The sequence below is a fragment of the Pagrus pagrus genome (assembly GCF_965226575.1).
Source record: "Pagrus pagrus genome assembly, chromosome: 11".
Taxonomy (NCBI): Eukaryota; Metazoa; Chordata; class Actinopteri; order Spariformes; family Sparidae; genus Pagrus; species Pagrus pagrus.
The window spans coordinates 21,818,787-21,832,486 of record NC_140195.1 but is presented as its reverse complement, the minus strand read 5'-3'; the positions used below and the strand labels follow the sequence as shown (position 1 = coordinate 21,832,486).

Genomic DNA, 13,700 nt, shown 5'->3' with positions numbered 1-13,700 from the left:
TCACTACACTTCAGGATTTGTTTTACTTTAAAAAATTAATATTGTAAGATTCAATCTAAGACTAAACGAGAAGTTAAATTATAAAAGTGGCAGTTTAAGCCTCTGTCTGATAGACACATCAGTCCACAGTAGAGTCCCTTGTACTCGTCTCTTCCTCTCAGCAGCTACTGTGGAACTAATCGATTGCTGCATGAGAGGGTGTGTTTGTTTCTGTGGCAGGAGGTGCAGCACCTCAGTGTGTGTGACATGCAACGTCTCCCATCTGGCATTAAAGAGGGTTCCCATCACCTCTGCCCTGTTTCTCTGTCACTTTGCATTGGTTCTGAGCCAAAGTGCCAAATGGTAGGACACTGAAACGACATGAGAAGACAAGAAGACGTCCTCTGTCTGAGCACTGGGTTGTGTGTGTGTGTGTGTGTGTGTGTGTGTGTGTGTGTGTAATTATCCTAGTCAACACTTCCTCATACCTAAACGAATGAATAGGTCGATTGCAAGTCGCCCCTAAAACGACATCAATCACTTTTCCCAAAAACAACATACAAGCAACAGGCGTACACGATCTCAGTTGTACACTCGCACTTTGGTTAGTACTTTGTTAGGTTTAGTCAAGAAAACTGCTTGGTTAGGTTTAGGAAAACAGTGGATTGGCTGAAAATAGCTACATTATTTATATGACTTCAGTCACAAATGTACCAACGCAGGAGTTACATCATGTAGTTCATGTCACTTCTCGATGTTAGTAAGTTAAAATAACTCACCGTTTACTTTGGTTTCATACTGGACACTAACAGTGGTCTCCTCAGTGAAAGTCCTATGCTTGTTTTATCCAACTAAGACTAGTAAGTTAATTACAATAGCCAGTAGGGGTCAGAGCCTCACAAAAGACGTCAGTATGGTCAACCTACATGGTCATTTTTCTGAGGAGGACAGGCTGTCCTTTTAGGTGTTTTCTCTGTTTTGCTTTCTTTGAGTGCTTGCTGCTCTCTGCAGGAAGGTCCAGCTGGACTTCATGTAATGCCTACTAATCCTTTAATGTCTCCAGTGAAAAAATACACGAGCAGAGCTGAGGATGTTTATCCATCTCATAGAGAGAGGGTAGTGCAGGCAGTTTTCTTTCTCAAGCTGGAACAATAAGACTTACTATAAAACACTGGCAAGGCATCAGTCCTGTCAGCACCAGGACACAGCATGCGGTTGGAGGGCGGTGACTTACAGGAGGAGGCCAAGTTCAACATTAGTCCAAGTGATCACAACGTTTTCACAAGGTGTTACTATGAGACTGTGATTTGTTGAAAGTATTAAAAGCTTTGGGTGGACTTGTACAGCAGATAACCATGTAACTTTTATTAAATACGACATTTGCACTGGCTTTCAATATCGGTGCTGTCACTTTGTCCAAAAGTTTGTTGGCAAGTCAGAGACAAGCAAAGAGTGATTTGCGAGCGCTGCATGAATACTCATGCAAGAGTGCTGTTTGTTCTGATGAGTCAAACGCATCGAAATGAACAATGAGAAAATGATCTTATGTTGCAAATCACAACTTGTATATTGTAAATTTGGTGAAATGGGCACCAGATTCTCATTTTTTTTTTTTGTTTTGGCTTAGGGATTTCATTTTGGGGGAATTGTAATGTGAACCTGCCACCTTGAAAGATTGTAACTGAGATAAGAAGTGCTCAAGTCAGAAATTGTGTTTCCTATCAAAGTATTTTTATGAACTTTAAAAAAACTTTACTGAATTGGTAAAGTTTAAAAAAAAATCAAACTCAAATTCCTCAATTTCGAAAAAAACCCAACCTTTCCTGCTCTTGTTTTCAGTTTGTGACTTCTTCTTCCTTAACATACTTATTACAGCCATGTGTAATGTAGTGACCGCCAACTTTTTCCTTGCTTAGCCTAGTTTATTAGCTCCAAACTATTTGATGGAAACAAGCCTAATTCACTTATTTATTTATTTTCAATCTTGACAGAATCATGGCTGATGTGCAGTGTCAATGTGACAGTGCTTTTGTGTTAATGTGGAGCAGCAAAGTGTGTATTGATGGTGGACGGGCATACTCTATGTTGCAGTGTTCATCTTCTTATCAGTCTGTTTGCCTGTTGATTGGTCCACCACGTTGGTCCAGACTAAAAAATATTGGCAACTACTGGATGGATTACCATGACCATTTTGTTCACACATTCATGGCTCCCAAGCAATGAATCCTAATCACCTCACTACTGACCGTGTAAGATATACGACAGTGGAGACAGAGGAAACATGGGGAAACAGGTAATGCCACAGGAACATGTGTTGTAGACTCTGACAAGTGGATTTTATTTACCTAACTTTAAAAAAAAAAAAGACAACCTAGCCAATCATCAATCACGCTTATATTTTAATTTTAAAAATCAAAACTTATATCATGATGTAACCTTCCCTAAAACATAATAGCCTGTTTGCATAAATCTTGATTTGTAGGAGATAAAACTGCGATTTTTCGACAAACTTCAGGGTAATTTCAAAGATGCTCTGATCAAATCAAAATCCTTCACACAGGTGCAGAACAGAAAAGATAAGTACAGAACAGAGTAGGTAACAATGGATCGGGTCAGTACCAGAGCGGAGGGTGGGTCGGACCTCTGGAGGACAGCAGGGAGGGGAGCCGCTGTGTGTGCTCAGTTGTCAGGGTGTGGCAGAGTGTAGAAAGTTTAGATAAATAGTTTTTCAGGACTTGAACCCCCCTTGGTGAACGTCCACTGCTGTGATTTGTAACGCTCATGATAAAACAACGGCCATCGCTGTGCACACTGGGGCTGGTTTTGGCCGGTCTTTGCACACATGCAGACACACACACACACACACACACACACACACACACACACACACACACACACATCTATTCTTTAACTTGGACATACCAGTCAGACGAGTGAATAGACAAAGCTTCCACAACGTAAAGAGATACAGGATACTCCTGCTATGTGACCCACACACACATCTCCCATCACTCCAGTGTGAAAGTGGAGTACTTAGTAATCTACATGACAGATGGTCAAAGCCACATTGTTGGGACTTGAACCCTCAACCTTTGCTTCTCAAAGGGACCAGTGTCTTTCAGCCTACAGGTTATCCTCCATCTATCCGTCATTACTCCACCTCCCTCATCTTTCTCTCCTGTCTTTTTCTTTCCATTTTTGTCAGCCCCTCTCTGTCCTTTATTTTCATCCATTTATCTCTCTCCACCACGGTACCATGACCTCTTTTTATCTGCCCTACTCTGGTATTTCCATCTCCGTCTAATGCTCCCTCCATTCACTCTCTTCCTGTCTTTCTTTTACGTTCACTCTTTCAAGGCTCCATCATTTGTTTTCTCTCCACATTCACAGATCTTTCATTCATTACTTCCCTCTCTTTAGCCTCTGTCCTCTTCTCACTCTGTTCATTGATGTTTTCTCTCTTTCATGGACATTCCCCTCTTTTCCATTCATCTTTCAGCCCGGTGGTTCATGCCAGCATTAGGGGGACATGTTTTAATTCACGGTGCAGTCCCAGTTCAGTCTTGTAGAGGCCTGTGTGCACTGACCTTTATCTATGCAGTGTTATTCTTGACATGTTTTAGAGCGAAGCTAAGCTGTTTGAAGCCAGCAGGGGTTTATCAGTCGATCCTGTCTATCTTATGTGGACTTCAGGGGGTATGGTGTGGTGTTAGATTTTTCTGCCAAGGGGTAGCTGGTAGGTGTTTATCCTAAAAATGTACTTGTACTGTGAAAACTACACAACTTTTACAAGGTGTTAACTCCATCCATAAGCACCCAGACTTACTAGTAGTGGCTGAACATCATAAGGGATATGGCTGGCCTTGTTGTATGTTTCTTACTGTCAACAAAACCAATAATTCACAGCGCTCAATTAAATTTTTTAAAAAGGCTAGTTAATTTACTTAAACAGCTGGGAACTAGTTTTTCGCAAACATGAGTTAGACGAGAGTAAATTGGGTATTTGCTGGGGAGTATTTTCAGATGTGGATTAATACACTTTTTAAACTAGTGAGTATTGACTATGAAACACAACAAGTGGAGGTCTATAGAAAAGAAGAATAAGATGAAACTAGCTTTCTAAAAATAGAAAATATTGATTATTTATACATACATGTCGCAACTGTTGTCTTCATAAGGCACTCAGTGCAAGACAAGACAATTACTGTACAATAGGGCTTATTTTATAAAACATCATTTAATATGATTGATTGTTCAATATGTTCGTCAACCATTTAAAAATACAAGCACTGATCACAAAAATGCCAAGTTGCTGACTCCTGCTTAACATGATCCTTTATATTAACCTTTTTTTTTGTAAATCAATTAGTGATTCTTAAATACATTTAAAATAACTTGATATACGTACATGTTTATATATATATATATATATATATATACATATAGATATAGAGAGAGAGATATATACATATATATAGATATATATAGAGAGATATATACATATATATATAGATATATCAGAATCAGAATCAGAATTCCTTTATTTGTCCCGCAAATGGGGAAATTTCTTAGTCACAGCAGTCAAAGAACAGTATCACACTTAAACCATAGAAAGTAAAAAATAAACAATATAATAAGAGATAAGAAATAGACATATATATATATATATATATATATATGTATATATATGTATGTATACATCTATATATATATATACATATATAAAGTTATATATATGTATGTATGTATGTATGTATTGGGTATTTAAAGTATCTATAGTATACATTTAAAGTTTCATCCTATAAAAAACCTGATTCAAAAACCTCTGATTCATGTAATTAGAGATACACATTTTGCGACTGTGTTTAGATCAGGAAGCCCTGGAGTGTGTAATGTGATTAGTATGATTACCTGTTTGATATAAACAGTCTTATCAACTGCAAAGAAACAAGTATTTTCTATGACCACAGTATATTACAGTATTTGCTAACTCAAAACAACCTTTATTTCTCTGAAATCTTCTATTGTTTAGTAAATAAAAGCTGATGCGTCATGTCTCCACCATCTCCCTCATAATAATAATGAAATTGTGTTTGCTGGCTGCAAAGAAACCTGCTTTTACTAAATGCAGATGGAGATAAAAGACTTGAGTTACCAAACTGTTCCAGGTTCATTTCGTATCTGTTCTGCCAAGAAATAAGCCTCAACCTCACCTATAATGTAATTTCCTTCATGAATGGCTGCATTAAACAGAACAATAGCAACAGTCAGCAGTGGGGTCAGTCTTTATTGGCATGACAAGTTGTGGTTCAGTCCCAGCCAACAGAAACATTTTCATCCACAGTGTTTATAAAGGATTTCTTATGCAAAAGTTTTCTTATCTTGGACCTCCTTGATGTGTGAATTCTCTTTTGGGTCTCTTTCTCCCTTTAATTTTTTTTCCCTTTGTCCTTTTTCTTTTCCCTCAAACATCCCACACACCTTTTCTCTTCTCACCCCAGCTTCCTCTCCATCTGTGCTCTCTGATCTCTCTGTTCATCTCAATCAGTTTTCCAGCTTCCTGTCTCTCACACTCTGACTGTCAGCTCTCTCTCCTCATCTCTAAATCCTCCATCTGTGTGTTGTCTGTGATCTCGCCAGGCCGCCATCTGAGGGCTGTCACAAGAGAGATGCTGTTGACACGACACACAAGTGACACCTTCAGACGAACAGATGTCTACGTCGGAAGCGATGCATCTCTTTTTGTCTCGCATGCACACACTCACACACATCAGCCCCCACCTACACAGTGACACCCACACAGACACGTACATCGTGCTTTACAGATCCAAAAAAGCATACGCACTCAGCACACAGATATCTACATCCAACATACTCACTGTGCCTTTCCCTTCTCTCTCTCTCTCTCTCTCTCTCTGTCTCTCACACACACACACACACACTCGTCCTTCACCCCTCACATCATGCCCGTGGTGTCAGAAACATGCAGTGTGTTTCCACTGTCAGCACGTCTACATACCAGACAGAAAACCTCTCTGCACTGTCTCTGCAGCCTCCAAACTAAATAAGAGCGATTTTCATGGACCGGACAAAGCTTCTTTGTGTCCCTCTCATATGTCAGCTATTATATATAAAAAACATTTTCTGTACATGACCAGCCTTGCAATAACGACATGTCATCAGAAATACCAATAAAAATGTCACTAAAAAGAAAGAAATCATCTGGATTTCTCATAGTCCATCACAGGGAGAAGTACAACAAAAGCAAAGGAAGGTTGTGATTTTACATTCAAACCACAACACTGAGCTGCAGTGACAGGCACAGTCAGTGTGTTTTGGTTATGAAAGTTGAGCTTTGAGCACATGATTGCTTTTCATATGAGCGCACACTTTAAGGCAGTAACGTACGAGCAGCACTGCAGTTATCAAATCAAAAAGGGATATTACTCCGTGTTTAGTGCCTTCACTAATAACCGCATGGGCTAAAGTAGGTGATCCATCTTCTACCACGCACAATCCCCTGCAATCAAAATGCAAATATTGTTTTACAATATTTTGTGGCTGTATAATGAGATTTGATCTTCGTCAGTTTGTCAATGAGGAGAAGCTGTTGCCTAGTAACAGTTAAATCTACTGTCCTAATACAGACGACTGTCCATTAAGAGCAGTGATGGAGAAGAGGCTGTACGGCTATGTGAAATTGTGAAACTTTAAAATGTCAAAATTCTTGATTCTCATTGGCTGGAAATTTGATACTAACTTTCACTAACTAAAAACTTATAATGCAGGTGTTTGCTTGCAGTTCTTATTTAATGTGCCATTAATAAAGTGTAAAGTGCTTTGACTCAGCCTCTTGAACCCCTTCCTGTTAAATTAGGTGTTGCAATACACAAAGTAGGAAATCTAAGAACCAGGAACTATATGACAAGATGTTTAAAGACTAGCTACCCCCTGAGTTTGAACCCTGAGCACATTTAAGAGAGTTTTGTGCAAATTAGTATTTGTTATCGATTTAATGTAGTTTTGGGCATAAATCAGCAGCTTTCAAGCTTCGTTGACAAAAGCAAGAAGGCTAGCCCAGCCAGGTGTGGAGTTTTCATGTTCTCCCAATGCCTGAGGAGCTTTTCTCCGGGTGCTCCAGTTTCCTCCAACAGTCCAAAGTTGGTTTATTAACCACCAGCCACCACCGCCGACACCTGACGATTGGTCTAAAGGATAGACAAGTCTAGTTAATTGATGGATGGACGTGAGTGAATGAAAACTGATTTTTTTGTAGCTTGATAACATAGGGCTTCTTGTTGGCAAGGGGCTGCGATATTAGCATAATAATGCCCGCAAAAATGTATACATTCCATAAATGCTCCTATGTGATCCATAACACAACAACTTAGGGTAATATTTCTTACATGATGCCCACTGTCCAGCCAATCAGAATTAAGTATTCTCTACTGTGATATATATGAATTAAAATATTTCAAACTTTCATGAAAACCTTTAGAAACCTGTCACAAACATTGAGATAGCCTTCTGTCTTTGCTTGAAAGCTTGAGGGACTTATCAAACTGTTCCAGCTCCTTAAAATCCATCTCTTTGTAACCAAAGTGGATTTTACAGCTGAATCCAATCAAGGATTACAACTTTCACCTGGACAAGAACTTTATTTGCTGACTGCTTCTTACATTTTCTACCTTTTCTTACTTTTATTAAACTATTTGGGCTATTGTTCCTGTGCTGTACACTTTAAATATCAGTTATTGAGCCTGTGGACTTGACTAAAGACCCCTTGACTAAATGTTGAGAACTTACACAAACATTTGAAATTGAAACACATGTCAACCATTACTAAAACACTAAAACCTTTTAAACCCTCTCTTCTTTCCAATATTTCTTAGAACCAAAGTTATACATCCTAGTAAAAGAATATGTGCCTGACAAGCCAGTTGGCTTCCTTAGTAAACCTTCAAGTTTCTCTCTCTTGTTTCCTCCTTTTCTCGCTCTTGCTGGATTTTAAATCAGTCCAGAGGCCTGGGAGCACTTAAACTGAACTGGAGCAACGCTGGAGAGAGGAAGACTGCAATGAAGGAGCTATTACGTGGAGCAGGGAGGGAGTGATGGATGCACAATGGAAAGAAAGATGAAAATAATGCACAAAGAAAGGAAAAGGGCTGAAAGATGAAAGGATGGGAGACGCCCTACATTCGAGGAGCTCCAGAGTCTCCAACAGACTCCCGGTGACAGATTACCCCGCTCCGCCTTAGAACAACTAACACCCGTCTGGATGTATGCATCTGGGCAACGCCGGCTGAGAAAACAAACTCATTAATTCACAGGCTGTAAGTGAAAACAAACAGAGCCCTTCACTCTGAGAACTAATGCAATCTGATCAAAATAGGACGCTGATGTGTGCATTGGTGTTTTCAAGTGGCCCCCTGCCTTTGGAGAGACAAAGTGAATATTGTATTAGACGGAGTGTGTGTGTCGAAAGTCAGTGTGTGCGGCACACAAACAGACATCGGGGAATTCAAATGAATAAATGAAGCGGGCAGACTGAAGGGAAAGGAAGACAAATGAAAGACATCCAGAGACAGAAAGAAAAGACACAAAAGGCAGAGAGAGATGCATGATGGGAGGTTGGTATAGATGCTTGGCAGAGGGCTGGGATTCCAGCCAACCACACACACACTCACACACACACACACACACACACACACACACACACACACACACACACACACACACACAACATACCTCGACGGCTCAGTGTCAACTCGTAAGACACACACACACACACACACTCACACACACTCACACAAACATTCTCACTTTTGTTGCTGAGAGTTTGAATTGCAAATTAGGTTTTTAAAAAATTATGAACACATATTTTCTGTGAACATATTAATGTTAGATAAAAAAGAAAGAAAATAAAGTAATAATTAAAATATTAAAGGACCAATTTTTCAGGTCAAAACTGCTCGAAATGTGGTGGAAACGTTCATTTTCAAACATCTAAGTTACATATGAAACTTGTTTAAACAGCCTTTAAAGGGTAACTCCACTAATGTTGCACATTACAGTGTGTTTACTTGTGGAGTACTACTGCATATGTAAAACAAAAAAAGTTTTTAAAAAAGCCTTTTTGTGAGGCTCTCCAGAGAAAGCTGCTTGTAATCTGATAAACTGCCTCAAGTGATGTCACTCAATGGCTAAGTTGCATTTGCAGTTGCAGTTGGGAAATGTAGGCGGCAGGTTTTGAAAAGGAGTCCACTGTCTGCAATCTGCCTTTTTCATTCCACTTGTTCTTCTTCCCTTTCAAAGCATGTTGCCTACATTACCCACAATGCAATTTAGCTACTGAGTGACTTTACTGGAGGCGATTTATCCGATTACATACAGCTTCGTCTGGAGCGACTTTGTTGTAAGACGGTAGACAGAATGATGGTGGTGGCAACGACAATTGACCATTGTTCCAGACTGAGTTTCAACATTTGTAAGCGTGAAACTACTGGATGTTTTTAACAAGATGTTGGGACATTTTCTAGACGAGTTATTGGCGACCGAAGCAGGTAGGTCAAAATTGATCTTTTCCAAACCCTAGCTGATTTTTGTGTGCAAACCCAACCAGACCATAAGCACAGTTATGTCACAATGTAAAATTAATAACTGACCTAAAGAAACGTAAATATCAAGTTTAACATATCCATGATTTGCAGAAATGTTACATTGCTCACATTTATTGTGCCGATTGGGTTGAAAACCATTTAAATGCTGAAAAACAGATGACTAAATAAAGATCCACTCCTAAAGTAAAAATGTTCTGGACTTTTTTTTTTTGCTGCCAATCACTGAATCAGTCCTGAGTGGGACGCCTAAGGCAAACATAAAAAGAGGAGAGGCGGGGAGAAGAAGCACTTTAATAGTTTTGAGGCAAAAATGGCCCTCTTCCTGCTTGAACTTCTACCCACTAATTGATTGAAATGAGATAATGACAGCTTTTCCTGTTGCTAAATTACCTCAACATCCTCCTAGGAATACAAACACCCTCTGGGCTCCTGCGGGTAATAATGAGAGAGGGGGTGATAACGAAAGAGACACAAACAGAGGGGAAAGAAAGAACAGTGAGGTGAGAAGGAGTGAGATATTATGAAAGTGATGAGTGAGAAGATGAGACACATGGAGACATGGACACAGTTGACAGTCAAACATGGAAGAACGGGACTTCTGTTAAGGGGGAAATTATGTAAAGCGGGGCAAACTGTGGGGTCAAAGGTGAGGTCATCTTGACAGGAAGCGAGAGGCTGGTTGGTCACTAATGAGAATCTTATAGGCAGAGTTTCTTCCCACACTCCTTCCTCATAACGCTCGCAGAATGAGAGTTTGGTCATTTCCGATGTCAAATGAAGAAGAAAAACTGGATTTATGTGGTGCTGTTTATTGCTTGAGCAAAGTGAAAAGATCCATGTAGTACTTACATGAGCTAACATGAGTTAAACACAGTGACTCACAATGTTGGGCACTGCTTTTTCCACTTCTAGTGTTTGCCCAGGGCACGAGTTTGTCTGCTCAATAACAGAGAGCTTGTACTCTTCCACAGTGTTGCAGGATTCTTTAGATATTATCTCCTGGAGACAGAAAATATTATTCAGTAAACACTGTGGCGTGGCTATGTTCCTTCCTCTAAAATCACTGTCACCTAATTTAATTAAAACCTGTCAAATCCAATCAAATGGTGCAATGAGCAATGTCTCTGAGGCATTAAACAGCTACGAAACTACATCAAACTAAAATGATAAAACAGAAAGTTTGTCACATTTTGTCACATCCCGACTGACTTTGTTGGAAATGCAATGATGTGATTTGGCACCTTACAACAGGACACAATGTGTTACAATGAATGTTACAAACCTATATGCTAACAATTTTGCAATTCAGTCCCGCATTTGTGTCTCACGAGGGGAGGCCATAGGATCAAACAAATTGAAACGGTTCATTCCCATGGCAGCATGAATGTGCTCAGACAATGTCATGGCAATCTGCCTATTATGAGAGCAAAGTTTATATTTTGGCCACAGGAGAAATCAGAGAGTGTTAAACAAAGGAAAGGGTCCGTCCTCTAGGGACCATGAATGTGCTCCAAAGATTTCAAGGCTATTTATACATAAGATTTTGATATTTCTTATGCAGACGCAGAAACTTTAGCCTGATGTTGTCACAAGAGGAGAGGTCAGGGGTCACCTAAAGGGATTAGGGTTCATCCTCTGGAGGACCAGCTAATAAACGACTAACCTTTCTATACTTAGGCCCTATCAGGGTAAAAACATACATAAAGAAAGTGTGAGTAGTAGTTCTACCACTCATGTAGGAAGTACAGTTACCAACTGTTGCCATATAACTTAAAAATGTATTCAGAAATCTCTCTTTCTTTTCCTCTCTCCCTCCACTGAGCGGCATTTCCAGTCCGGCCGACAGGAAGACCAGTCGACTCAGATGGTGACTTTTCTCCTGAAAACATGGAGTTGAACGGGAGGAAATCCTGTGTGTTATCAAATTCTGATGATGATTGCAGACCTGCTCCGGCCTGAGTGAGACGAAACAATGAGCACAGTCTGGCAACAATACAGTCAACATCACTTAAACACACACACACACACACACACACACATTGCGTACTTTGCTGCCTTATTATCATTAAACTTGAGTGAGTCATGGTCAACAACAGGGCTCAGATTAGAGAGAGGGGAAGCAGAGGGCATGGTATGTGAACTGGCTGAAGTGACACCGTATATGGCTTTTTTCTTAATTTGTTATTTATTAAATTATTTCAACATCCAGCATGAGAGCAGCGAGAAGCAATCAGCCAATCAAATCAATCAAATCATATTTACACTGAGGGTCTAACAGCAGAAACAACTTCTGGAGTGTTTGAAAGGTGAAAGGTCATTATTAAGGTCTGTACAGCCTGAACCTTGTGTAACAGACAAGGTTACAATTAAAGGTGCAGTATGTAGTTTTGGGTACGACATTTTACCCACAAGATTTCTGTATGTTTAAACAAACTCTTTGTTTTCATGACTGAATAAACCGAATAAACAAACTGACCTTAAAGGACAACACAGTTTCATACTGTTTAAGTGTGTTTATATGTGGCGGACCCTGCCATCTTTCTAGCTTCAAACAGTGTTCTGGGGACCTTATTCTCCTCTTGTTTATTCAGTTATGGAAATAATAAATATTTCTGAGTTTGTATTATTACCTCATTAATATAAATATTAAAATTCTGAGCTTAAATTTCTTCCCCAAAACTACATGTTTAATAAAAGCAGAAAAATATGAAATTTACAGCATTTGTGTTACTTTAAAATGACCTGTGCTGCTCTCAACTCTTACAGACTTAGTGCTGATACCCATACCACAGTACAATTATTTAACATCCTTGGTATTTCGTTGCGGTTGCCGTTCCTAATAAACTTTTCTAATGAGACGGTGGATCGCACCGCAGAGCGATGAGCCTCAGCCAACATCTCCTCTGGCTGGACACCCGCCTGCACTGCGCAGCGGTTCAACCTGGAAAACCAGTAATTTAACGTTAAAAATTAAAGAATAAAAAACACATAAACCTGGGGGTTTATTTAACAGTAGCCAAAACATCGACCACGATTCAACGCTTCCAGCTCGGACCACCATGAAGAGGATAAGTGCTTTGAGATAAATGGACATTTTTTTTTTTTCTTTTCTAAAAATGCAGCCCTGAAGCTTCAGGAGGGTGCTAAGTTTGTCAATTTGAAAGAGGAGAGAGGAGTGTGAATACTTCCTCAGAGATGGCCACGATCAATTAATGACCAATTGATGCCACCTGAAGATAGATAGATAGACAGACAGACAGACAGATAGATGGACAGGCTTAATTACCTTTGTATGACAGCCTCAGCCGCGGTACATTTAACTTGCTCGCTGACACAGTGCCGACAAGCAGCGCAAGAAGAATCATGTTGAAGAAAGGTGTTAATCCCTTCATCCTGCTCAGGAGATGTCCTCCGGCTTCTATCTGATAATTTAAAAAATGTGTGTCCAACAATCACACAGAGTATTCCAGGTGTATTCTGGGGGGATAAAACTGCCGGATTCCTTCCTCTCACGACGCCAACATTGGCGCTTTCAGGTAGCTCCCCCTGTGCGTAAAAGGGTTTACGACCGAGCAGCTGGGTGTCCTCTGCGCGCAGTGACTGCCGCTCTGCCCGGGCTGGTGAGGTGATTCACTGACTCAGGCTGACGCTCCCTCAGCTCGCTTCCACCAGCTGCCTGTTCAGCAGAAGTGTGTTTCTGCCAGAGAGAGAGGCAGAGAGAGAGACACCACGCCTTCACAGCAGAGAGAGAGAGAGAGCAGTAGCGCTCCAAGTGAGCTGCCCCTCCTTTACGCACACACAGATCCTCTGTTGGAGGCACGCTCCTTCAGATGATTCATAACACCATTTCAACATCCAGTACAGTGCAGTACACTCCCACCTTGTTTATCATTGATAAGCAGCATTGAAACCTTCAATAAATTGTTTTGTAACTAATTATAATGCCATTAACTTTATGTTTTAAAGCAACATGATGTAACTTTTTTACCTTGAAATAACAGCTTCAAAATCATTTTGATGGAACAGTGTCTTGTAATAGGGTGAATGGTGTCTCTGTCTCAGCCACTATGTCCCTTTATCACTTGTATCTACTTCGGTTAG

General features: G+C 40.1%; 1 protein-coding gene across 2 annotated transcripts in view; it reads right to left on the bottom strand.

Annotated features, from left to right (window-relative positions):
- Positions 1–13,300, bottom strand: part of sema3bl (sema domain, immunoglobulin domain (Ig), short basic domain, secreted, (semaphorin) 3bl) — a 69,666-nt gene extending 56,366 nt beyond the window's left edge. Inside the window, exon 1 of one of the 2 annotated variants that reach the window (XM_084367865.1) lies at positions 12,886–13,300. In XM_084367865.1, coding sequence (XP_084223991.1) covers positions 12,886–12,991 — 106 coding nt within the window. In that variant the 5' untranslated portion in view covers positions 12,992–13,300. The remainder of the gene's footprint in view (positions 1–12,885) is intronic. The other variant, XM_084367864.1, reaches the window with a different exon arrangement.
- Between the last annotated feature and the right edge of the window lie 400 nt (positions 13,301–13,700).